General features: G+C 48.7%; 1 protein-coding gene across 2 annotated transcripts in view; it reads right to left on the bottom strand.

The window, feature by feature from the left end:
- The window catches only part of LOC8037077 (transient receptor potential cation channel subfamily M member 7), a 152,514-nt gene that overhangs the window by 95,311 nt on the left and 33,721 nt on the right, over positions 1-23,482 (bottom strand). For both annotated transcript variants that reach the window (XM_029967031.3, XM_040502655.2), the window contains exons 7-12: positions 20,830-20,956; positions 15,176-15,302; positions 12,985-13,106; positions 12,389-12,580; positions 8,669-9,000; positions 4,671-4,923 (exon numbers count right to left, since the gene is read on the bottom strand). In XM_029967031.3, the coding sequence (XP_029822891.2) occupies positions 4,671-4,923; positions 8,669-9,000; positions 12,389-12,580; positions 12,985-13,106; positions 15,176-15,302; positions 20,830-20,956 (1,153 nt within the window). The remainder of the gene's footprint in view (positions 1-4,670; positions 4,924-8,668; positions 9,001-12,388; positions 12,581-12,984; positions 13,107-15,175; positions 15,303-20,829; positions 20,957-23,482) is intronic.

Raw genomic sequence — 23,482 nt, 5'->3', positions numbered from 1 at the left:
TACAACGTAACCGCTTATAGTGCAGGACCGGGTATAACGCGGTTTTTTTAAACCACCGGTTCGCCTCCCATAGAACTCCATGTAATTACATACCGCTTAAAATGCAGGCGCGCGAAGGGAAATACCGGTTATAGTGCGGTTTCTGGCACAGCCCGCCGACCGCGCCGAAGACCGGAGCAGCGAGCACACTTCCCTGTGCGACACTAGACAGATAACGGCGCGAGCCGCAAACGGCACTCGCGGGGCAAGGAGGTTGCTCGGAGAAGCGAAGAGAGAGGCTTCATTTGCCATAGCGACTGAAGGACGCACGCACGTGTCGTTCATGTGCGTGCGTCCCTCCGCTGCGTTGGAAACAAACAACCGAAACGACCGACCAATCGCAGGTCGAGAAGTGTTCGCGCACGTTGCATGCCAATCGCGGGCCGGCGGCTTCTGTCCGTAAACATGGCGTCGGTTGTGGCGTTCATCTCATCGTTCCACGTAAAAACGCTATCCTTGACAGTGAATTTTCGTTGTGTGTCGCTATGATAACCCAGCACGTACTAGAAGGGAAGATCCACCTACTCGTGCGGCGATGTGGCGGCGCTCTCAAGACGGCAGAAACGCCCGTGTCGTCGTGTTTGTTTACTTCGGCTAAAGTGGTGCTTTCTAAGCATTTGTGTTTTCGAACATCGCCCGGATTTCTTATTTGGAGCATTTCATGCCTGTGCTCAAGTTCAAGGTATTTTTCTGGCGCGTACCGTATGAAGAATGCGAATTTTCACGCGTTTTCATCTCCGGAGAAAAGTGATTAGGGTTAGCAATCCTGAACGCTCGCAACGTCCGTCCGCAACCCGCGACGCCGTTAAAAGGCTGCGCCAGGCAAAAGCCGCTTATTTCTTTCAAAATGTGTGACACACTTGACAGAGATGTGTACTAGTCTGGTGAAATAAAGACTTTTCTCAAACTAAGCTTTATTTTTCATCTAAAATAAAATAAATTCTTTTACAAAGGTAGGTTGTCTCGTGGCATGTATTTTGGCCTGAAAAATTGATGTTTTGGTTATAACGCGGTACCGCTTATAGTGCGGATTTTCGCGACTCCCGCGACATACGTTATATGCGGTCTACACTGTACTGCTATAGCCAATGGCTTATCGATATTTGTGTCGCCTAGGCTATAGACCCGCGAACCTCTTTTTTGCATTGCAGAGGTAGGAAAGTGGAAAAGTCATTCATGCGCTCACTCGGGGCGAGAATTTTTTTAACAAACTTCATGTGGCGTACGTCGCCAGTGCTTTGTAACCGCAATCACAAATACATCCTTAGCTGCCTATAGGATTATTGCAGTTTTTTTGCCGGCTGCTCTCCCTTCGCATTACCTTACCTCGGCGTTGGCAACTTAATTCCGTTTTTGAAATTTAATTATTTTGTCTTTTCCAGTGTATTTTGTATATATATGCATTACGTAGCGTTAACGTCTTCTACTTTGTCCGTGTCCCTCCCATGTTTGTATTTCTTTCTGCGAGCTCCATTTTCATATTCAATGTTTCCGTGCATATTTCGTCATTTCGACACAGGTGTCAATAAACATAAAGCCGCCGCTTACGCTGCAACCGAAGTGACTACTACTTTTAGTTTTACGAGAGTCTATAGCGCTATAAAGTCGTCTACTATTGGACTCGAATAAAGTCTCGAGAGGGCTGCTTCGAGCCAGTGCACATGTCATCAGTGTAGGCAGAGCAACGACGTAGCAATCGTGACGCGAGAGCATACTGCGCCTCAATCTGGCCGGCTGCGCTCGCTCTGCGGAAATGTGAGCGTGGGACTCTCGAGCCCCGTTAGCTTCCTGAAGTTGCAAGACGCTCTTTTGTCGTCGCGAATCCTTTGCCCTTCGAACGGTCGCGAAGCCATTGCGCCTGGCGTATACCCTACGCAGCATCTTTCAGAAACCGTTCGTGCAGCATCGCAACCTTTTGTCTGCGAGTATCGGGGATTCATTGTGCGTTGAAAGTCAGACGATGTGCTTTCCGTGGTGTCTTTTATGTGTAACTCGTTCGAGAAAAAATTTGAACTTTAAAAACGCGAACCTAACAGTGTACAGACAATTTTAAATTTATTGATAAAAATATATATATATATTTATTTGTGGACATCGAGCGCAAAAAATAGTCGCGCTAAGTTCTTCATTCTAAATAATAATGTGGGTTGTATGACGTAAAACATAGTGTCTTCAAACTTGCCCCGTTTAGAATCACTTTTGGGCATGACAACTTCTTTAGAAGTTCAAAAGCTGGCCTTCAAAGAGCTGTCCTGTTCAATCGGTATTGACAGCAGGGTAGACGCTATGCGTGTTTTAGGCCAATCGTGTCTCCGGTTAGGGTCTGGTGACTACAGTCTCGAAGCTGGTGATAAGGCAGAGCACGGAACCTGCCAGCCCAAGGCCACGCATGGCATCCATTGCACTATCAACCTTGGGTACAAGTGACAAATCCTGTGGCTGTGTTCATTGTTGAGATGCCCCTGAAGATTAGCCTTTGTAAGCGCACCCCCGTTCTGGCCTGCTTCCTTTCTACTCCTTCTCTCGTTTTCTCTCTCCCCCTAAGCTGAAGGCGCGGCAGGAGCGTGATCACGTGGTTTGACGGATGACGCATTAGCGGTTGACAAGCCTGGAATGCCTCCGAAGACCGGACCTAGTTTCGCGTGCAATGCGGCCTGCGGGCCTGCTGTGGATTTCGCTTCAGTGGTAAATGGTATCTCGTTCCAAAAGTCCTACCCGTATCAATTTTTTCAAAGAAGTGCAAGACATTCTTGTGAATCGTTTTGTGTTCGGTTCGGCAAACGGCAGCATGTGCTACATCGTGTTGAATCTTCACGGATCACTTCCTTCTAGTTTGAGTGGTTGGTCTGCAGTGCCCGTGTCGACATCTACCTCGTATTACATCTCACAAGTCCGGTATTTTCAACGTAAGTGCGCTGCAACCTACTTGGTGATCGTTGTCCATTCTTCTATGTGTACTCTTCCGGATAACCTCTAGAATCAGGCAGTGCCTATCTCCTGGCACTGTCGGGAGAATTAAGTTTCCCGCAATCTTACCGACAGTCGCCTGCCATTATCTGTCGGAAATAATGTAACAAGTGCAGGTAGAATACTGACTTCCTTATTCACCCTGCATATCGCGAAAACACGTTTCGTGGCCACCTTTTCATGAATACACGTTGCGTCGACATTCACGTTTCATCGACAGTCATTACGCGAATTGCACGCAGTTTGGGCATTTCGTCGCGCGAGTATTCCTGAGGCGCAACGTTTCCTCGACATTCGTTACGCGAATTGCACGCTGTAGGAGGCATTTCAAAGCGCGTGTATTCCTGGGGCGCGTGCACCCTGAACCAGCCCACCCTTTCACGCCGCTTCATGGTAATTGTGCAACAATTCTTTGCAAAAGAAAAAAAAATGCTATTCTGAGTTTTTTTATGAAACATCGCGTGTTGATGAGACGATCTGTCGATGAATTGTCATTCGATGAACTGATTGCACCGCCAATGAGGGGCGACTACCGGTAGAATTTCGGGGAAAAAATTCTGCCAGCTGTCGGGAGACTGGAAACTACCCAAGAATTACCCCGGTTGTTGTTTGCTTTCCAATTTTCTCAGTTGTATAACAGCTGATTAGTACCTCTTCACATATTACAAATTGCTTAGTTTGTACTTGTCTACAGAATAGGCTGTCTGTAATAAACTTTTAGGAGATTTTAAAAATATCCCTTGTGACTGTGTACCTTCCTTTTTGCAAACAACTTGGCGAGTGCACTTGCACACAGCTGGGCGAGTGCAACGATGGCCAAAAATCAGCACCAATGACGGCCAACATTGGATTGGGTCGCACTTCCAGTATTGTCCAATATTACGCCGGTGTTTGCCAATGTGAGACAACCATTGGCTGGAACCATGGTTTAGCAATGGCCCAACATTGGCACCAACGATGGGGCCGACATTGGCTGGAACGATGGCTGAACATTGGCGCAAATGACTGGGCCAACGTTGAATGGGGTAGCGCTTCCAATATTGTCCAATATTGAGGCCGGTGTTTGCCAATGTTAGGCCAATGTCAGACCAACATTGGTGTGCTGCCTGGGAAGCTTTTCAATGCGCGAATAAATGTGTATTTGGTTATGTAATTTCTGTACCCTAGTGCCCATACACTTTCTGCAGCATGCACAAGACGTTTCACGTACCCCGCTGCGGCTGCATCCCCGATACGCCTACCCAATTTTTCGGCTATTTGGTCGAGCCTTCTTCGCCGGCACTTCTACGACCAATTGACAGGATTGTGATGAGCGACCAAACTTGCCGCCGGCTCCCGCAATGTAATTTGTTGCAATGTTGCAAACGCCTTCAACACACACATGGCACAGGACGCTAAATATGCCGTTCAAAGATGCTGCCATATCTGAGAACAGCTTTTGCGTTGGGGTTCCGAGGGGAGCACAGAAGAGTTCCCTAGGAGCATAGACTGTGCGCAACAATGTTTCGACGTACAGGTGCATTTCCGAAGCTCAGATTTTGTGTTGTACCAGTTCACAGGTTTGTGCAACTGGTTTGTCAGTCAAATAAACGACGCCAAGCTGGCAGGACAAATGCGTCGGATGAGTCCCAGATACCGCGACACCGGATGGAAAGGGCACCCACCTTCAGCCATAGGGGCAGCGCCAGGGACCCCCAGGGCAGCTCTCGCACGGTGATGCGGCCCATGAAGAGGTTGGAAATCCACTTCTGGCAGCACGGGTGGGCCAGGAAGGAGCGGTTCTGGGCCTGCACCGCAATGTCCACGGCCGTGCGGTAGCCCCAGTCGGGACTCTGCTCGCTCAGCACGTCGTAGGCGCGGCACGTGGCCGCCCCGTAGCTGCGGTCCAGCACCCCTGTGGCCATGGCGGAGAATTCCCTGCGCCCACGGCGTGCCACCCAGGGGTCATCGCTGGAATGCCTCCGCCGATTCGCCTCGCGCAAGCCCGACCAATACTGCCTAGAAGATAGGGCCTGTGCCTCTCCAGTAACGTTATTGCAAGTAGATCCCCGCAGTGCCGCCTAGCTCGTGTCCACGCTGCTGCCTGCACAATTTCCAGTGTCTCGCAACGAGCGCATTGCCAGCAGGCGGTTGTGCCAATACACCTGCGTGTGTCACTTCGCCGAATCCTCTCGTCGAAACTTCAGCATGCTTTCTGCTCGAGGCGGGCCAAGGATCCACTAACAATGACGTAATGCTGGCTTGCCTTTTAGGTGGTACTGACCCAACATGAACAGACTCAACCTAGCCCAACCTAGTCAAACCTATATTAATTGTACATGGTTTACATACAGTGGACCCGATAAAGCTTTTCTCCTTTGAGAAGAGTGCATAAATCGGTTAGGACTATACAGACCGATCCCCAATTTTCGCTAAGTGGTGCAGAAAAAAGTTGACCTATGTATATTTTGAAAGAATATGATGGTTCCTCAGAGCCGTGAAGGTCCACATGAAATAAGCTGCTCTGCAAAAGTTGCTTTTTGTCTCATTTGTAGGCCCCCAAAGCTGTCGTACGTTGCATTTTCGCGGATCATAAAGTCTTTTTATCGCAATCCCCTAAAACATGTATCAATATCAAAAAGGTCCCACTACCTGAGTACTATCACTAGTGCACCAATTTTCCCACAGGGAGTGAAGCGCCACAAATCAGTGCTGTCACGAGCAAGAAATTATAGAAATATCCCCACACTTCGCAGTACTCTGCCTCCAAACGGGGACTGGGCTTTATTGCTACGGCCACCCGACGAAGGGTGGAGAGGCCTGCCCCGCACCGCCAGCCCTGCACCTGTGCGAGGCATTAACGTAAGCCCTCCTTGCCCTCATCAAAACCTTCTTAAGCTCTGCCTCTCCTTCTTCCTGTGGTAGTGGTCTCAGCCCAATCACTTTGAGGAACTCACTAAAGTCACTCGTGTCAGGTGACACTAGTTCACGCGACAGCTGCTAATGGGAGCCACCATTTCGATGCATAAAGACGGGACATCATTTGTGACGAACATGGTTCGGAAATGCGACCTTCGAACGGTACATACGGTGTTGGAAGAGCACGGCGGTATCACTTTTCTGCGTGCTTTTGGCGGATGGGACAACGGAAAGCACTTCCGGCGTTTCCCATCGGGCGCGTCGGCAGAAGCAGCTCAAAGCCGGCAACATTGATTCTTTGCAACACAACTGAAGTGTCGTCACTCTGAAATGTAGCCAATTCAAGGCCAGTTCACCCAAACAGCACAGCGCTAAACCAACACGAGGAACAGCACTAAAAGAGCACTGATGCAACTCTCCATCAGCACTGGATCACTGCCCAACAGAGAGTCAATGCTGCATCGGTAAGGTCAGAGCTATTTCCACTGTTGACTACCGTATCTTTCGGTCTACAAGTCACACTGCCGCACAAGTTGCATATCTTTGTATGGTCGGCGAAAGTGCAATGACAAGCATAGATATGTGCACTGCAATCGCAATATATGCGCTGGCAGAGCAGACCGTCTGCTGATGCTCTGGCGTTCCTCCTTCGTCGTAGATGTCAATACGGCCTACATCTCGCATCGTTAGGGTCCCTACTTATGAAGGAAAAAAATGAAAGCTGTTTACAACTCCCTGTAACGTCGAATTAGAGCACAGCTCTTAAGGAGGAGGGGAAGGTGCGGAGAGGGGGCTATGCCCCTCCTCCTCTCCTGCTCACCTCCCGTCTAAGGGAAAATTTTCTGTTCAATTTAGTGGAAAAAATTCGCCACTAAATTTGGCAGAGGAATTTTTCCGCTAGATTTAGCGGGGAATTTTTTCCGCTAAATTTGGCGGGGAAAGCTTTCCACTAAATTTGGTGGGGAAAATTTTCCGCTAAATTTAGCGGAAAAATTTTTCCGCTAAATTTAGCGGGGGAAAATTTCTGCTAAGTTTAGCATAAAATTCTTTCAGCTAAATTTTGCAGGAAATTTTTTCTGCTACATCTAGCGGGGACGATTTTACACTAAATTTAGCGGGGAAAGTTTTTAGCTAAGTTTAGCGGGGAATTTTTTCTGCTAAATTTAGCGGGAAAACTTTTCACTAGATTTAGCGGAAAATTTTTCCGCCAAATTCAGCGGGAAAATTTTCCGCTAAATTTAGCGGGAAAAATTGTTCACTAGATTTAGCGGGGAAAATATTCCGCTGGATTTAGCGGGGAAGTTTTTCCGCTAAAATAAGCGAGGAAATTTTTTCGCTAAATTTAGCAGGGAAACTTTTCCATTAAATTTAGCAGGGAAATTTACCCATCGTGCACTGCACAATTACGCCGACGCCGACGCCACTCAAGCCGGAAACGGGCGCCTAAGAGCTGCGCTCTAAAAAATTGTAGAGCCCTTCCACTTCACTAAAGGTGGAGGAACAGCGAAACTGTTATTTTTGCGACATCTAGGATGATGCCTAGAGGACGACGTCTATGACGACCTCAAGGATGACTTCTAGGACGATTTTGAGGACACCTAAAGGATGACATCTCGGACGACCTCAAGGATGACTTCTAAGACGACATAAGGACAACGCCTAGGACGACCTCGAGGATGCCTTCTAGGACGACCTGGAAGATGACGTCTAGGACAGCCTGAAGGACGACTTCTAGGACGACCTCAAGGACGCCGCCTCGAGGACGACTTCTAGGACTTCTAGCACGACCTCGAGGAAAATGCCTATGACGATCTCTCGGACGACCTCGAGAACAAATTCTAGAACGACCTCGAAGACAACGTCTAGGACAACCTTGAGGACAACGCCTAGGGGACGATGTCTCGAACAATTTCTAGGACAACCTCAAGGATGATGCCTAAAGATGGTAACAAGGAATCAGGCCCTTAATGTCTAATAATGCCAAGGAAGACTGACCCATGCTGGGTGCCCCCTTTTTTTTATTTTTATTTATTCATATTTGCCACGACTAATGGGGAATTTTCTGTCAACATCTGCAGACACATTTTTCCCAGATCCTAGCGCATAACAGCTTCGTTGTAAAAATGCATATAAGTCATGCTGTTGAACAAGAAAATTCGGAAGAAAAAGGCATTCTAATGCATAGCATTTAGAATGCCTTTGCCGATGTCCGCCTGAAACCAGTTTGTCGCACACATTAAACGCCGCACCAAATGGATAGTCTCCGACCCTAAACACAAAATGCCGATCGGCCGCTTTGTAATGGTAAATGGCTTCCTTTTGGTGCTGGGCCCGGCGCTATCGTTATGAAGTCGCCTCTCTAGCTCCTTTATCTCCCCCTGTTGCGCCCGCCATTGTTGCTAGTGTGCCACTTCGGTGCTAAACAAAGTCGGCAAGCAAGAGCCTTCACAGATATGCATAGTCGACTTTGCTGCCGCCAAGCACACACCGAGGAAGGTCCCCGCACCATTAGCAGTTGCCGGCTGCACATGGAATGTGCAATCAGCAAATGGGCGCTCCACACTCCATGCTCTGCGCTGTACATTCTCTCGCTGCACACTCTGTCCAGGCTACATCTCAGATGCAAACACAGAAGTGCTAAGAGCTGGCCCTATAAATGCTAGGCATTTAAAAGTGAAACTTATACGCCAGAAAATACAGTATTAGCACCGAGGTAGCACGCTGCAGTATGTGGGAACAGGCTCTCAGCGGCCTCGGCTCTCACTGGCTGGTGTCCAGCAGCTCCTGGCGGGTGTTCCCCTGGTGGGCATAATGTGCGAGGCGCTGGTAGGCCATGGACACGAGCAGGGCCAGCTGGATGGGCTGGTCGCAGGCCTGCCAGAGCAGGCGTCCCAGCTGGGGCCTGCGGCTGCAGCAGGCCCACAGGGAGAGCAGGACCAGGGCCCGGCGCTCGGCCGCCGAGGGGCCCCGGGTGTAGATGCCTAGGGCCGCGTTCATCCACAGCTCCTGCACGTCCACCAGCTCGGGGAGCCCCGTCAGGGTCTCCAGCAGCCAGCCAAGCTCTCGCTCCACAAACGCCATGCCCAGCCGGGAGGTCTGTGAGCGTGAAACACACTCGTGGTTTGGACCGGGACCCCTCAGGCTTTTCCATCTCTAGGAACCCCCGTCTGCCCCGAATGGCAACCATGGAATTTCTCCTGGTGTTGATGCACCAAAGCAGTGCAGAAGCCAACAGATCCTGTAGACAATGGTTCACTTCTAGGGGGTGTTTGGCTCATAGCTGTGTATTAATGGGTGGTTCAGATCTGCTAAAATAGTACTTGAGCTGGAAAAATGTGTGCAGGGACGGTCGAGGAAATTTGGGAGCTTGGGGAAGCCACAAGGGAACTTTGGGGAATCCCAGGGTTCTTTAAAACCCTGAGGTTTCGACGAAGTTCCCTAGCAGGTTCCCCACGTGTGCAAATTTCCCCGACTGTCCCCGAGCCCAACTAACAGATTTTTCCAGTTTGAGGAGTGCTTTAGCAGATTTGAACCACTCATTCATGCATGACACTGAGCCAAACATACCATTGTATTTGCATTACTGTTTACAAGGGCTGTAGGTTTCTGCATAGCATCAGTGCATCAATACTAAGATCGGAAGACATTCCTCAACTTCCATTCGAGGCAAGTCTTAAAATCGTAAATTTTGAGAACTTTTGGTTTAGACGATTTATGTTGGCCAGTGACTGCAGTTGACAAAGAAAGCCTAAAGATCCCCTAGGTTACATAAACATATGTTTCCCATACCACAAGCTACATAGCGCACCTTACATGACCCTCACTTAAAACAGAAAGCTCTTGAAATCTGACACAGCAGAGGAGAGGAGGAAACCCTTCAATGCTGTCGGAAGTTTTTGGAAGTTGTAGAGGTCTTACCTAACTAGAACACAGCTTGGTTTGCTGGGCAAGTTGGTGATTGACATTCATATTAAAAATAGTGCAAAAAAGACGAGACAAAAAGACGAAGAAGCACACAGGACAAGCGCTATTTTCGTGCACTGCGCGCACTGCTCACATAGTGGAAGCTTACACAGAAAAGAGCCCAATCAAGAAGAAATGTATTGTAAAAGCTTGGTCTGCTGGGGAAGTTGGTAATTGACATTCATATTAAATATAGTGCAAAAAAGACGGGACAAAAAGATGAAAAAGCTCACAGGACAAGCATTATTTTAACTAGTTTTTAACTCATTTCTATAGTCGGTTGCAAGCTAAGAAAAAACCGGAAATGCCTCTCAGAGGAAAATGTAATCCTACGCCGAGAAACGCCAGCCAATTGTTTTCATGACGTCACGATTCTGTGGACCAATCGCGATCCTTTTGAAAAAAAAAAAGCTCAACATGGCTGCTGGCCTTAGCAACGCGATGCTATAGTTTCTCGTGACAATTATTCTGCTTTTTTGCACCGTGTTTTACGTGCCCGAGGTTACGCCACGAAATCTTGATGGTATCGGCTTGCGTTTGCAGCAGTTTTTGCACGACAACGTGAGAATCCAGCGACGCTATCGCCAACGAAAATTTCGAAGCGGGCGCGAGGCTTAGCACTGCTGAGAGGTATGTTAGACGGTATGTTAGACAGTATCTTGGACAGAAAATGAATTGGGAAGACGGTGCATTGGACATGAATTTCTTTCTTTCTTTACTAAACAGCTATTTCGTTGACAAAAACGTATTCTAACTTATTTAAATGTCCTGAATGAATTAAATAAATATTGTAAGACACGTTTCCTGGAGGAAGAAAAAGCAACGTTGCTAGCGAACTACTTTCTCGACGGCGGAGGCACTTCAGATGGGCGCAATGCGCTTGTGGGTGGAGCTAAAAGATTGTTCTTAGGTTGCATCCGACTATAGATTGAGGTTCTACTGTAGTCTGTGTGCTTCTTCATCTTTTGGCACTGCTTTTAACTAGAACACAGACTACAGGAGAACCTGAATGATACATTTTTCGGAAGACTGCAGTAAAAGATCGAATTTCTAATCTGGGAAAACACAACAACAATAATGCTTTTGGAGGCCTGTAGACGAGACAGGAAGTAACTCTCAAACAGCAATTTTATTCCACATGATAATTCGCAGCTGTGAAAAATTTCTTTAAGAAAGAGATCATCCTTTTGTTTTAGAACTGTTATCTAAAATTAAGAGTCTATATGTAATTGTAACAAGCGAGGGCTTGGTCTATGAAAGAGAGCAACATTTCTGAGCCGATCGAGTTAAAATAAATGCTCCCACGTGCCATCTGCCATCCCTAGCACACAGATACAAAGCAGTGAAGCTCGACTCGCACGATGGTACAGAGCAGTGAAGCTTGAAGCACATGCATTGGGCATGCACCGCATATGGTGTACGATTACAGAATCAGAATTCTATGCGAAATGAAACTAGCACACCAGGGAAACTAAGCGCAGCAGAAGTGAGCACACCAGCTAGAGAAAGAGACTGAAAGTTGAACAAGTGATTGCAAAAGCTTCAATCCCTTTCAAGCCTGCCAAGGTCATGCCCGCTCTGACAAGAGGCATAGCGCAGAGAGGCAAAGCAGGGTGATTGCGACTGAGTGGCCCAGCATGGTGCTTGGCCATGTAAGACACTAATTTTTAGGGGCAATGCTCCTTAGGGTCTATCTAGCCTTGTCCGGCGTCCGTGCCACATCGATTACACTGCCTCCGGGATTGGCCCACATTTAAAAAAAAAATGTATGCCAGCACGGGGGTTCGAACTCAAGACCGCTTGGTTACGAGGCAGACGTCTTAACCACTACGCTACACTCCAACGTTGCATGTAGCCGCTCAACATCTATACAAGAGAGGGCGCTGCGGTCAAATGCGTATATAATCGCATTAAACTTCGCATGCATTGGCTCAACGTTTATAGACGAGAGGGCCCTGCGGTCAAATGCTCAAATGCGTATATAACCACGATCCATACCACAGATTCTCTTTCTGACATAGACCGTTGACTTAAACAGTGGAGATGCATTCCCACAACTTCTAGCGGATCCAAGCTGATCCGCTAGAAGAGCCACTGGCTCTGCATTTCACCGACCATAAAGCAGTAATAATGAAGTCAAAACGCAACCTGGAACCCAGCACTACCTAAGAGCAATGAAAAAAAATCGGCACCATCAGCACTACCTATGAACAAAAAAATCAGTATCATCAGCACCACCACAGCTTCGCCCCAATCAACATCATTCACCACATAGAAAAGTGCCCATTTTTATTTATTTTTTTTAGGTAAAAACCTAGAAGGCAAAACACAACAAGTAGGAAATTGATACCTGTACTCGATAGGGCCAGCAGTCGTGAACGTAACAACCAGATAGAGGTATAAATCGAGAATGTATTAAAGAGCTTCTACCCTGCAGTGCTTCCCAAGTGTAAGAAGGTAATTGACAACTGTTGCGCACGACTGTCTAACACGGGTGACCTGTAAAAGAGGGAGTGCTCACGGGGCTGTGTCCCAAGATGGCTTCCCAGCAGACAGAGCGGAAGAACTGCTCATTCAGCGCCCTCTGGAAGAGGCGCTTGAGGCGCCTCGGGGTCAGGACCTTATGCACCTGGAAGCCCCGGTCCAGCAGCATCCGCACAAACTGCTCTCGGTCGGGACGCACCAGGGCCTCCTCGAACAGGGCCCAGTCCACCTGGCACACAGAGGGGTCATTCGCGATAAATCCAGAGGAAAAGATCCATCATCTTTCCATACATTCCGGCTGCTTCGAAATGGTAATACATCGAGGCAGGCAACGGCGGTACCGGCAAAGCAGTTATGTTGCCATTGCCCACACAAAAGTAGTCTCTTTTGACCACTTCAACTGTGCACTAAAATTTACCTTTGGCTAGACCGTGTCCCAGGAGATTTGTTTATTCACCCAGGTTTTGCAACTAATAAATGATGCGTTAACTGGAAGTTTACGTCTGCCTGCTTTTACTTCTCTTCCTCAATGCGTGATTCGAAACTGCCTGACACAAAAGGCACATCAGCCGATTCCGTAACCACAAAGGACAGGTTACCTTGCACAGCCAAGTCAGAGAAGGAGGCACTCGCCTGCAGCTTGCACGACGGGTCCTTGAGGAAAACTTCCGTCATGGCCACATCGGGACAGTTCCAGTCCAGCGTCAGCAGCAGGTCCTTCTTCCGCTGGCCGGAGTGCGCCGCACGCCCTTGCGCTGGGACACGGGAGTCCAGTATGTGGCACGAGCCTTTTACCTGTCACGGCACTAGTGCACCCATCACTGAGATGCATTCCTAATTTTAATAACTAGTGGAGACTTGGCAGTTTAGTGCTTTTGGACAGGAAACCAATAAATCTTGAAGAACCCTTTCTGCCTCGAATGGCAGCCGAAAAACCCTTCCCAGTTTTGGCGTGGATGCAATAAAGCTGTGCAGAAGCCTACAGACCTTGTAAGGAATAGGAGCCATACTTGGGGTGAATGGGTAGCTCAGATCTGCTAAAATACCGGTGCTTAAAAGAGGAAGAACAACTTACTAAAGGACAAGGGTAGTTAAGAAAATAAGAGAGCTCAGAAAACCCATAGATGTATACTCAGGAAAAACCCTGGTTTTCTAGGAGTCCAGCTCAATAAGAACCCATGCTTTAGGACCATGTTACAAGTTAAAAACATGCTTTTCATGCAAGGTCCATTAAAGTATGTTAGACACTCAAGAAAACCAGTCCTTAGCCTTAAATTAAGTCCTTACTTCAAACTCGTCTTCTTCATGTTCTGCCCACTGAAAAGCAAGCAGACAGGAAGGTGTCTCAACCTTTGCTTTAGAGAACGCTTCCTAGAAGCTTTGCGAGCCTCCGATCCTCACCATCCCCATGCTGCATGTGAAGCTCGTACATCTAGGTTTTGAAAGAACAAATTACTTGGGAAACACAAGAGCGTACATGGCCGGAGTAACTGCTTTTGTTATCCGATGCCGAAATTGCTTACCCCACCTATCTCAGATGTGTTCTTGATCATTGTCTCTTTCCATCTTACCTTTTTCTTCTGCATTTATTTTCATTCTTTCCCCTTTTCTTCTTCCAAGACTCTCTTTCCTTTTCATTCTTTTTCTTAACTGCCTGAGAAGGTCTGTTCAATAGTAGTGGGTATCAATAAACCCCTTGTTGCTACTACTAGTCCAAAAGTATGTGTCAGTCCATTGTTCCTTCATGTATTATGCTTACTCACAGTTAGCGGTAACACGGGAGCGCGTGGTAGCGGGTACAATCGGAGAACTCTAACGACCCGGCGCTCAACTGCAGCGCCTCTGCACCGCTGCAATTGTAGTTGCGCACCTGGCCGATAAAGTGCTCCGATAGTACCCGATGGCACGCGCTTCCGTGTTCCCGCTACCTGTGATTAAGGAAGTACCTCATTCCTTTGTCCTCACTGCGTTCACAAACACCCTCTCTTTGCCCCTTCAGCCAAGCAGCATCCTGAAGAACTGCGGCAAGCTCCCAGTGTGCCCAGCTATCTTGCACACCCGGTGGCTCTGAGCTAAAGGCCTTCCGAGTCCCATTAGATGTGAACCCCATCAGAGTTTGCACTCAGAGGAGGTTCAGGCTCCGCCAGAATATAAACCACAGAGGTTCAATCTCTGCCGCCCGCCCGCCCGCCCGCCCCCGCCCCCCGCCCCGCCCCCCCCCCCCCCCCCCCCCGCCCCCGCCCCTCCCCCCCCCCCCCCCGCCCCCGCCCCGCCCCGCCGCCCCCCCCCCCCCCCAAAGCTTGGAATCTCTGGTTATGGACCTTTGTTAGGGGGTAGGGTAGTGGCAGGACTAACACTATCAATACATGGCTTGCACTGACATCTCATCAGTGGCCACTGTGGTGGCCTTGCTGCTGAGCAGGTATCTTCTGCAGCATACAATTTCCATCAAATTCAGTTTTTTATGCAATAACACATAGGAATGACCAGCAACACGCTGCAGTTACATCACACGCAAGCCATGTACAACCCTATAGTCAGAGACTGCTTTAGAAACAAGGAGTGAGGCTCATTGTCCACGTCTTCGCTCTTTGGCGCTTTTATCTGCCAACAGCACAGTTTCAAGGGCTGCGATAATAAGATGCTCGAGAATCGTCGCACCCTGAGTTTCTGAAGCTGCGACTATACTAACGTACGGCGTGCTACGTCCCTGCAATACAGGCAGTTGCATTTGAATATAAATGGACAACAAAAAGGAGAGGGCTTGTGGCTCCGTAGCGCTTGGACACGGAGCCAAACACGTCCACCAATGGTGGGGAGGTACCTTTGAAGACAGCCTTGAGCAGAATCTCATCCAGCCTGTCCAGGTTGCACGCCTGGCTACGCATGTCAACGAGCATGAAGACGGCCTGTTGGTCGCTCTGGCATGCCAGCCGCACACACTCCACCACCTGCGCACGGCTCCGGGGGGCACCCAGAGTTGCCCTCGTCAGGCTCCATTTCGTTTTCGACTGCCCGTCTCGAGCATAGGTATTGATAAAAAATATACAGTGCAAAAATCTGAGTGAAAAAAGCGGAAATTGCAGAGTGGGCCTACAAGTCTGCCAAAATGGTACGTGCGCACCTCTATCGGTGTATCCGTTCACGACGAACGCCTATTCATTTAAAATAATATTGGGCTAAATACTTCCAATTTTGTTGAATATGCAATTATTTAAATGGCACTGTGTGGAAAGGTTTGTTGAATATGCAATTAATTAAATGGAAAACTTAAAAGAGATACTACAATGAAATTTAGGCGCTTATTTTTTGGTCTACATCTGTTCAAAGGAGCAGTATCACATCAGGCACACCAATATCCTGTTAACAAAGACACGAAAATGAATTTTAAACCAAATTAAACGATTAGCAATAAGCACCTGGTGGTTGTCACTAACGCCTCGCTTGTAATGCCCGTCTAAGAACCTTGGCAGACAGTGACGACGCTTGTCTCGCCTCCAGCCACGACGAGAGAAGAGGGGAAAAAGGAACTCCCCTCTTGCCGAGAATCCCTTTTGTGTGACCCGGAAGTTGCTATTGTCCCTCTACAAGATTCTAGAAGATTAACCCGTCATTCAAAATTCATACAAAAGCAGTCACTTCGGTGGCTGGAACTAGGCCATCGCCTCGACGTCAGCCTCGCCGTAGCTTTGCTCGTCCCGACACAAGCTACATCACGATTGCATTGGATGTCACGTGGGCTCTGCTGGCTGTTCTCCGAGAGCTTGCCAGAGTGGGCCGTTTATAACGAAAAATACAGCTATAAATCTCAAAATACAAACGAGCGATTGCCATTTACAGATATTGTACATACCTGCCAACCTGTGGACTTTCAAATTCGTAAAAGTCCCGCGGCTGCGGCGGGGGGGGGGGGGGGGGTTACGCGAAGCGATGTGCAGCTTAATGTCAGCCTGGCCAGCGTGCGAAACGCTCCGCCGAACACACGAACAAGGGCTTTGAGCTTTGAATTGGTTTTCGATCGGTGGCCACTGGATAGACGGATAGTAAAAACCACGACGTTGCTGTGGACGGTACCTATCGTCCTCTTGTGGCGGTGCAAGATACCGCCAACAACGGAGTTACAAAAAATAAAAAAAAAAAAAATAAAGAAATATATTTTTCGTAAGATTTGAAGCAAGATTCGTAAAATCGTAAAAATAGTCCGAATTCGTACATTTTACGAAAAATTCGGAAGAGTTGGCAGGTATGATTGTAGATCATATTCAACCTATTTTTGAACACGACGGGTATATTTCAAATTTCGTTGAAGTATCTCTTTAAGGCTACAAATGAAAGAATAACATTTAACCCAATGGTTCTCAGATAGGATTCCACAGAGCCTCTCGGGTCCACAAAGCCTTTGCCTCAAGTTTCTCCCACCCCCCCCCCCACCCCCAATTCTCTTAAAAAAAAGGCTTTTGTTCATTTTAGGTTAGGTGGCACAGGCTGTTGCCCGTTCTGATGGATACAGCCGTTACCATCCATCCATCTGTTCATCCTTTTAGAGCGCAGCTCTTAGGGGCCCGTTCCCGGCTTGAGCGGCGTCGCCGTCGCCGTCGGCGTCGGCGTAACCAAGGTCATCCCAAGGTCACGTGACCCCCAAGGTCACGTGACCCCTCCCAAGGTCATCTCAAGGTCACGTGACCCCCTGAAGGTCACGTGGCCCCTCGAGGTCACGTGACCCCTTCCAAGGTCATCTCAAGGTCACGTGACCCCAAGATGACCCCACGTGACCCTTTGAAGGTCACGTGACCCCCAAGTCACGTGACCCCTCTGAGGTCACGTGACCCCCGAGGTCACGTGGTCGCCTCCCCAAGGTCACGTGACCCCCAAGGTCACGTGACCCCTTCCAAGGTCATCTCAAGGTCACGTGACCCCACGTGACCCCCAGGTCACGTGACCCCTCTGAGGTCACGTGACCCCTCTGAGGTCACGTGACCCCCCGAGGTCACGTGACCCCTCCAGGTCACGTGACCCCCAAGGTCACGTGGGGGTCACCTTTGGGGTCACGTGGCCTTGAGGTCACCCCCAGGTCACGCCTCCCCGAGGTCACGTGACCCCCTCCCCGAAGTCACGTGACACCCCCCCCCCCCCCGGAGCATATTAAAGAATGAGGGGAGGAGGAGGAGAAGGGGGAGGGGTCTACCCTCCCCTCAGTACCCTTCACTCCTCCTCCTCAAGAGCTGCGCTCCAATTCGGCGTTACAGGGATTTGTAAACGGCTTTCACTTTTTTAGTTGATGCTTCTCACTTGTCTTTTCTATAACAAAAAAAGATTCCGAGGACACCTAAGCAATTCTTATGAGTTGTGAATGCAAAAGCATGAATGTCTTTCTTCTGCTCCCTTAGTTCATCTGCGGTGTACTGGCGTGGACGGCCACGTATTGCTACTGCCGAGGTTGCGGCCGCCGACAATGGCGACACCTCAAACGCCACTATGTCCCTCGGCGCCAAGAGGAGCGGAGCCGGCAGCTGCCCCCCACCTGTTTCCGGCAACGCCTGCCACGAGAGCAGCAGCCAAGCGCACTCTCGTAAAACGGCCGCCAATGACTATCTAGGAGCCGTTTTGCTCAGCCAATGGGAGAACAGGCATTTCTTTTGCGTTTTTTTGCGGTTACAGACGCCGTCAGCTTGCTCCATGGGATAGCTGATGCTTTCGCATTAAAATATGGCAAAATACATAAATTTATTTGTCGGAAACTCGATGGATCTATCCTGATTGCGCTGCGCAGAGAGAGACGCTTCTTTCTGCAGCTTCGGCGGGCGTAGGTTCCAAACACGCTTCACCCACAGCAACACAAAGTATGGTGTTTAGCCTAAGTGCACCATAGCCAAACCACCCTAAGAGTCAATGGGGGAGGGGAGAACGAGGGGGGGGCACTGGCTATTCTGGAAGGAAAACGGATGCTACTGGAACGTTTGAGAGTGACGTGCGAAGAGGATAAGTGGAACATCAGCTGCGTTGCCAGTGTTGGCTCAAATGAAGCAGGTCGGTCCTCTTGCATGTACAGTAATAGTCAACGGATTGGCGAAAAAATTCTATAAACCGTATTTACTCGCATAATAAACGGGCATCAATTGTAATATTTGGTCTTCTTTTCTTTCTCACATAATGAACACACATTTAATTTTCGGCTCCACGAGTCTTGAACTGCGTCCAGCTTAGCTAGCCGGCTAGCCACCAAGCCAATTTTCTTTTGCTGCCAAACGTTCAGGCCAAGTCAAGCCAAGCCACTCTCGTAATGGCTGCAATTGCGTGGTTGCAGAAGTGATCAACTGTGAAACCAAGCGGCGCGCGCGCCTAGCGAAGCTGGGGTCGAAGAATTACCCAGCCCCGGACATACTTCATCCACCGAATGCATTGATGTCAACAAACACGCCGTCGTCTGTGATCCGCTTTCAGACAGTGATATTGTGAAAGGGGCTAGGCCTAAGAATGATCACATTGCTCTCCATGCTGAGTGAGCTTCGTCGGGCGCTTTTCCTTCGGCAAAAGGCACACCAAAAGCGCCCTGAAAAAGGTTCGCAATTTATAGAGCATGGTAACTGTGGCGTGCCCACGACCAGCCATGGGCGCATCTCCGTCAGTGAAGACATGCCTGCCACGTCATATTGAACCTTAAATTGACATTTGTGCAAAGTGTGTAAATGCAAATGTTTTACCCCGCGTAATGAACATGTGTTCCCTATACATGTGTAAATTTTTCAGGAAAAAAAAGTGTGTTCATTATGTTAGTAAATACAGTAAGCGGTAATTCAATAAAAGTGAGAGAGCCAAAGAAACAGCGACAGCAGCCTTAAAGGTGGACGGGAACACTGCGGAACACTCTGACCATATATTTAATCAAATAAACCTTGGTTATGAACATCTTGTGGCAGCTTTACCGAGTAAAGAAATAATTAAGTGGAGTTTACCGATAACTTCATCTGGGCAACATTTCTCCTCGTACTGCTCTAGGCATGGCAAAAACACTGTCACCACCGCTGCACTCCACTTTGTTTCAAAGCAGCCGTAGGATGTTTCGCGTCTCCGCAGTCATTGGCGTTTCCCGAGGTGCCTCTCCGACGTCGCTTGGTGTTCACCCTGGCCGCACGCAAGGCCTATGATCACAGCCTCCGTGGCAGGAGCAACAACGGGAATGTCCACATCAACAATCGCGTATGAATCAAAGTTATCCCCGGTGGCTTTGCCAACATGTTTTCACACACTCCTGTAGAGTGTGTGAAAGTGGAAGCGGCGCTCTGCCAGCTCTCCGCACTCACCCCTCCGTCACCCGTTTACTCCGTTTTCCCAGTTTGCCGTTTGCCTCAGTGGAGAACGGGGAGGGAACGCAAGGGTCTCCGTGTACCTCCATGTAGGCTTGCATGCTTTTGGCACCTCGGCCCTCGTAATAAACGTTGTCGGCCGCCGATACACTCCGAATAATCCGGTTAAAAATGCGTGCATTTCTGCCGAGACTACGCTGAACTTCGACAAAAGCGGTAATTCGAAAAAAGCAATTTCGTTATAACAAAGGATTACCGTATAATTAAAGAGTTGCACCCATTCTTCGTGTCAAAGCCTTCTGGGACCATGACACAGAAGAAATTCGCTATTAACAAAACTCAAAATTGTTTGAAACATAATGAGAAAAACATTAGCCTCATACATTTTGAGGACAATCTGTCACCCAAAGGCCCAGAGAGGGGAAGCTGGTGGTGATGACAGTGCCTCCTAACACGGAAAATCCCTCCGGAGCAGAGTTGCATAACTTAGTTGATGTACTGCTGAGACCGGTAATAACGAAGCTGGTTATAACGAAATAGCGGCTATAGCGAAGCGATCACGATTTCCCTTTCCCTTTTGCAATTCAATTACCGAAGTCGGTTATAACGAAATGGCGGATATGGCGAAGTGATTTTTAATTCCTGTTGACTTCGTTACAACCGGTCTCGGCAGTAGTAATAACCTCCCTAGTGTGCATGAAAAGCGTCTTTGATTGGTTCCTTTAGCATCCCATACCGCCCACGCATTTAAAATGGTCTTGAAAGGGCAACAGATTATGTTACGGGAGCCGGCGTGTCACGTTGTCGTATGTTGCCATCGGTCGGAAAAATTCCAGCCAAAGAGACGAATTAAAGCGAGTCCCACCATCGCTGCGGTGTCCCCACTCTTGCCCGCAGAATATTTTATGATCTGTCAAGTTGGAAAGTGACCTAGAGCAGAACAAGCGTCCGCTGTACCCAAGACCACCCCTGCTCTACTGCCGGGATCACAACAGGCAACAGCGCGACACGAACGCGACTTCACCGGGTGGAAATGGAGGGACCACAAACGAGGACGCGGCAAATTCACCGGTTGGAGACGCGTTCTGGGTGCCGTAACATTGCTGCAAGATCTCCCGTACGTGGGGCCATGCCGCCGGCGGGCGTTGCCCCAGAAGTGCTGCGGAGGACCCACCCTGTCCCTGAAGAGGTTGCGTGCCAGGGCCTTCTCCCTGTAGGTGGGGTCCAGCAGGCACAGCCTGGAGGTCAGCTCGGGCTTCAGGAAGCTCTCCACAAACTCTGCGTCCCACACGCCGGGGCCCCTGCAGTGCCAACAGATGCACTGCTGCCTTCAGGCGGAACCTTTAATGTGAAACATTCTTTGCCCAGGTGTTCAACATTTCGTGAAGCCCAAAAAAGAAGCCTGGATAAAAGCGTGGCCGCGAGGCTCGACACCGATTGGCTGATGGGTGGGAGAGAAGGAGTGAGGTGCTCGACGCCAATTGGTTAATGAGGAGGTCACGTGACCAGGGGTGAGATAAGGAGGAAAGGTAGGCAAGGAGGAGAAGTAATAGAGGAGGAGTGGGTTAAAAGGTTCTGAAGAAGTTCCTGGTTTATCATTTCAAGTGTACATGTGCCACGCGTTAAGTCCAAGCGTCTGACTGAACGAGCTAGACGTGCTGCTATACGATGATATGAACGTTTGTGATGCTAGAATGTTTCACGTACGCAGCACAACTGCCTAGCAATTTGCCAGTCTTTTTTATTCATTCATTTATTATTATGCTTCAGTGCATGTTTACGGCAGAAACTGATAGCCCTTGAAAGTAATCACCAGGGACACTTTTATCAATTAGAAAAAAAACGGCAAACTCCAAATCGGAGCTGTCTTTGAATAAGAACCACCCAAGCTTCAAGAGAATACATTGAAACCTCGTTATAACAAAATGGGATATAACAAACTAATGGATATAACAAAGCAATCATAATTCCCCTTGCTTGCTAATAGTGGGAAGAAATGGACAGTGGCTATAACAAACTAATGGTTATAACGAAAGAATTACGACCGCTCCTTTAACTTTGTTATAACGAGGTTTAACTGTACAGTATAGACCACTTACAACGTAACCGCTTATAGTGCAGGACCGGGTATAACGCGGTTTTTTTAAACCACCGGTTCGCCTCCCATGGAACTCCATGTAATTACATACCGCTTAAAACGCAGGCGCGCGACGGGAAATACCGGTTATAGTGCGGTTTCTGGCACAGCCCGCCGACCGCGCCGACGACCGGAGCAGCGAGCACGCTTGCCTGTGCGACACTAGATAACGGCGCTGACGGCGCGAGCCGCAAGCGTTGCGCAAGCGGCACTCGCGGGGCAAGGAGGGTGCTCGAAGAAGCGGGAGAAGCGAAGAGAGAGGCTTCAGCAGCTTCAGTTGCCCTAGCGACGGAGGGACGCACGCACGTGTCGTTCACGTGCGTGCGTCCCTCCACTGCGTTGGAAACCAACAACCGCAACGACAGGAGAAGTGTTCGCGCGCGTTGCATGCCCGTCGCGGGCCGGCTGCTTCTATATGCGAACAAGGCGTCGGTTGTGATCAACGTTGTGATCGTCGTCGTAGACGGCGTTCATCTCATCGTTCCGCGTAAAAGCGCTATCCTTGACTGTGAATTTTCGTCGTGTGTCGCTATGATAACCCGGCACGTATTAGAAGAGAAGATCCACCTACTCGAGCGGCGATGTCGTGGCGGCGCTCTCAAGTCGGCAGAAACGCCCGTGTCGTCGTGTTTGTTTACTTCGACTACAGTGATTTCTCAGCATTTGTGTCCTCGAACATCGCCCGGATTTCTTATTTGGCGCATTTCATGCGTGTGCTCAAGTGCAAGGTATTACTGGCGCGTACCGTATGAAGGATGCGAATTTTCACGCGTTTTCATCTCCGGTTAAAAGTGATTAGGGTTAGCAATCCTGAACGTTCGCAACATCCGTCCGCAACCCGCGACGCCGCTAAGAGGCTGCGCCAGGCAAAAGCCGCTCATTTGTTTCAAAATGAGTGACACACTTGAGACAGAACTGTACTAGTTTGGTGAAATAAAGACTTTCCTCAAACTAAGCTTTATTTTTCATCTAACATAAAATAAATTCTTTTACAAAGGTAAGTTGTATTTTGGCATGTATTTTGGCCTGAAAAATTGATGTTTTGGTTATAGTGCGGTACCGCTTATAGTGCGGATTTTCGCGACTCCCGCGACATACGTTATATGCGGTCTACACTGTATATCTAAATCTAGTCCCATTTTGTGATGACCCAGAACACGACCCACACTAAACTGTTTGCAAGGTTGCTTTTTCTTTTTAGAAGCCCTTTATCTTGTGTCCTTCTCTAATGTGTAACGGGTATGTTTTCTAAGTATTCAAATTGAGCGCAAGTTTCCTAGAAGTCGAGGAATCCCATGGCCGTGTTCGGTTTTCTGTGAGATAGGCTGCTGACAAGCGTAGGTTGTTTTCTTTATTTAAAACCGGAAATAGACATTGTAAAATGCTAAATTTGTGAGGAAAAAAATACAAACAAAAGATCAATGAAGATAATTCCTGGAGAAGGGGAACACGGGGGACAAAGGACAAACACAAATCTCCAAACACAACTATGTGACTGGTGCGCGACCGAAAAAATCTGCCTGGTCCTGGTAACAAAGCAGGGATCCCTCCATTTCCAGTGGAGCACTCTACAAACTGAGCTAACCAGGCGTTAGACGTTAGTAGAGCAGACGGGTTTAATCAGCTACCACCAGTCTAACACCAACAAGGGTGAATGGCTTGCATTTTTAAGGCATTATGATTGATAATG

This window comes from Ixodes scapularis, unplaced genomic scaffold (genome assembly GCF_016920785.2).
Source record: "Ixodes scapularis isolate PalLabHiFi unplaced genomic scaffold, ASM1692078v2 PGA_scaffold3__209_contigs__length_174095766, whole genome shotgun sequence".
NCBI classification, from domain to species: domain Eukaryota; kingdom Metazoa; phylum Arthropoda; class Arachnida; order Ixodida; family Ixodidae; genus Ixodes; species Ixodes scapularis.
The sequence above is the reverse complement of the archived record's forward strand: the minus strand, read 5'-3'. Positions and strand labels throughout refer to the sequence as shown.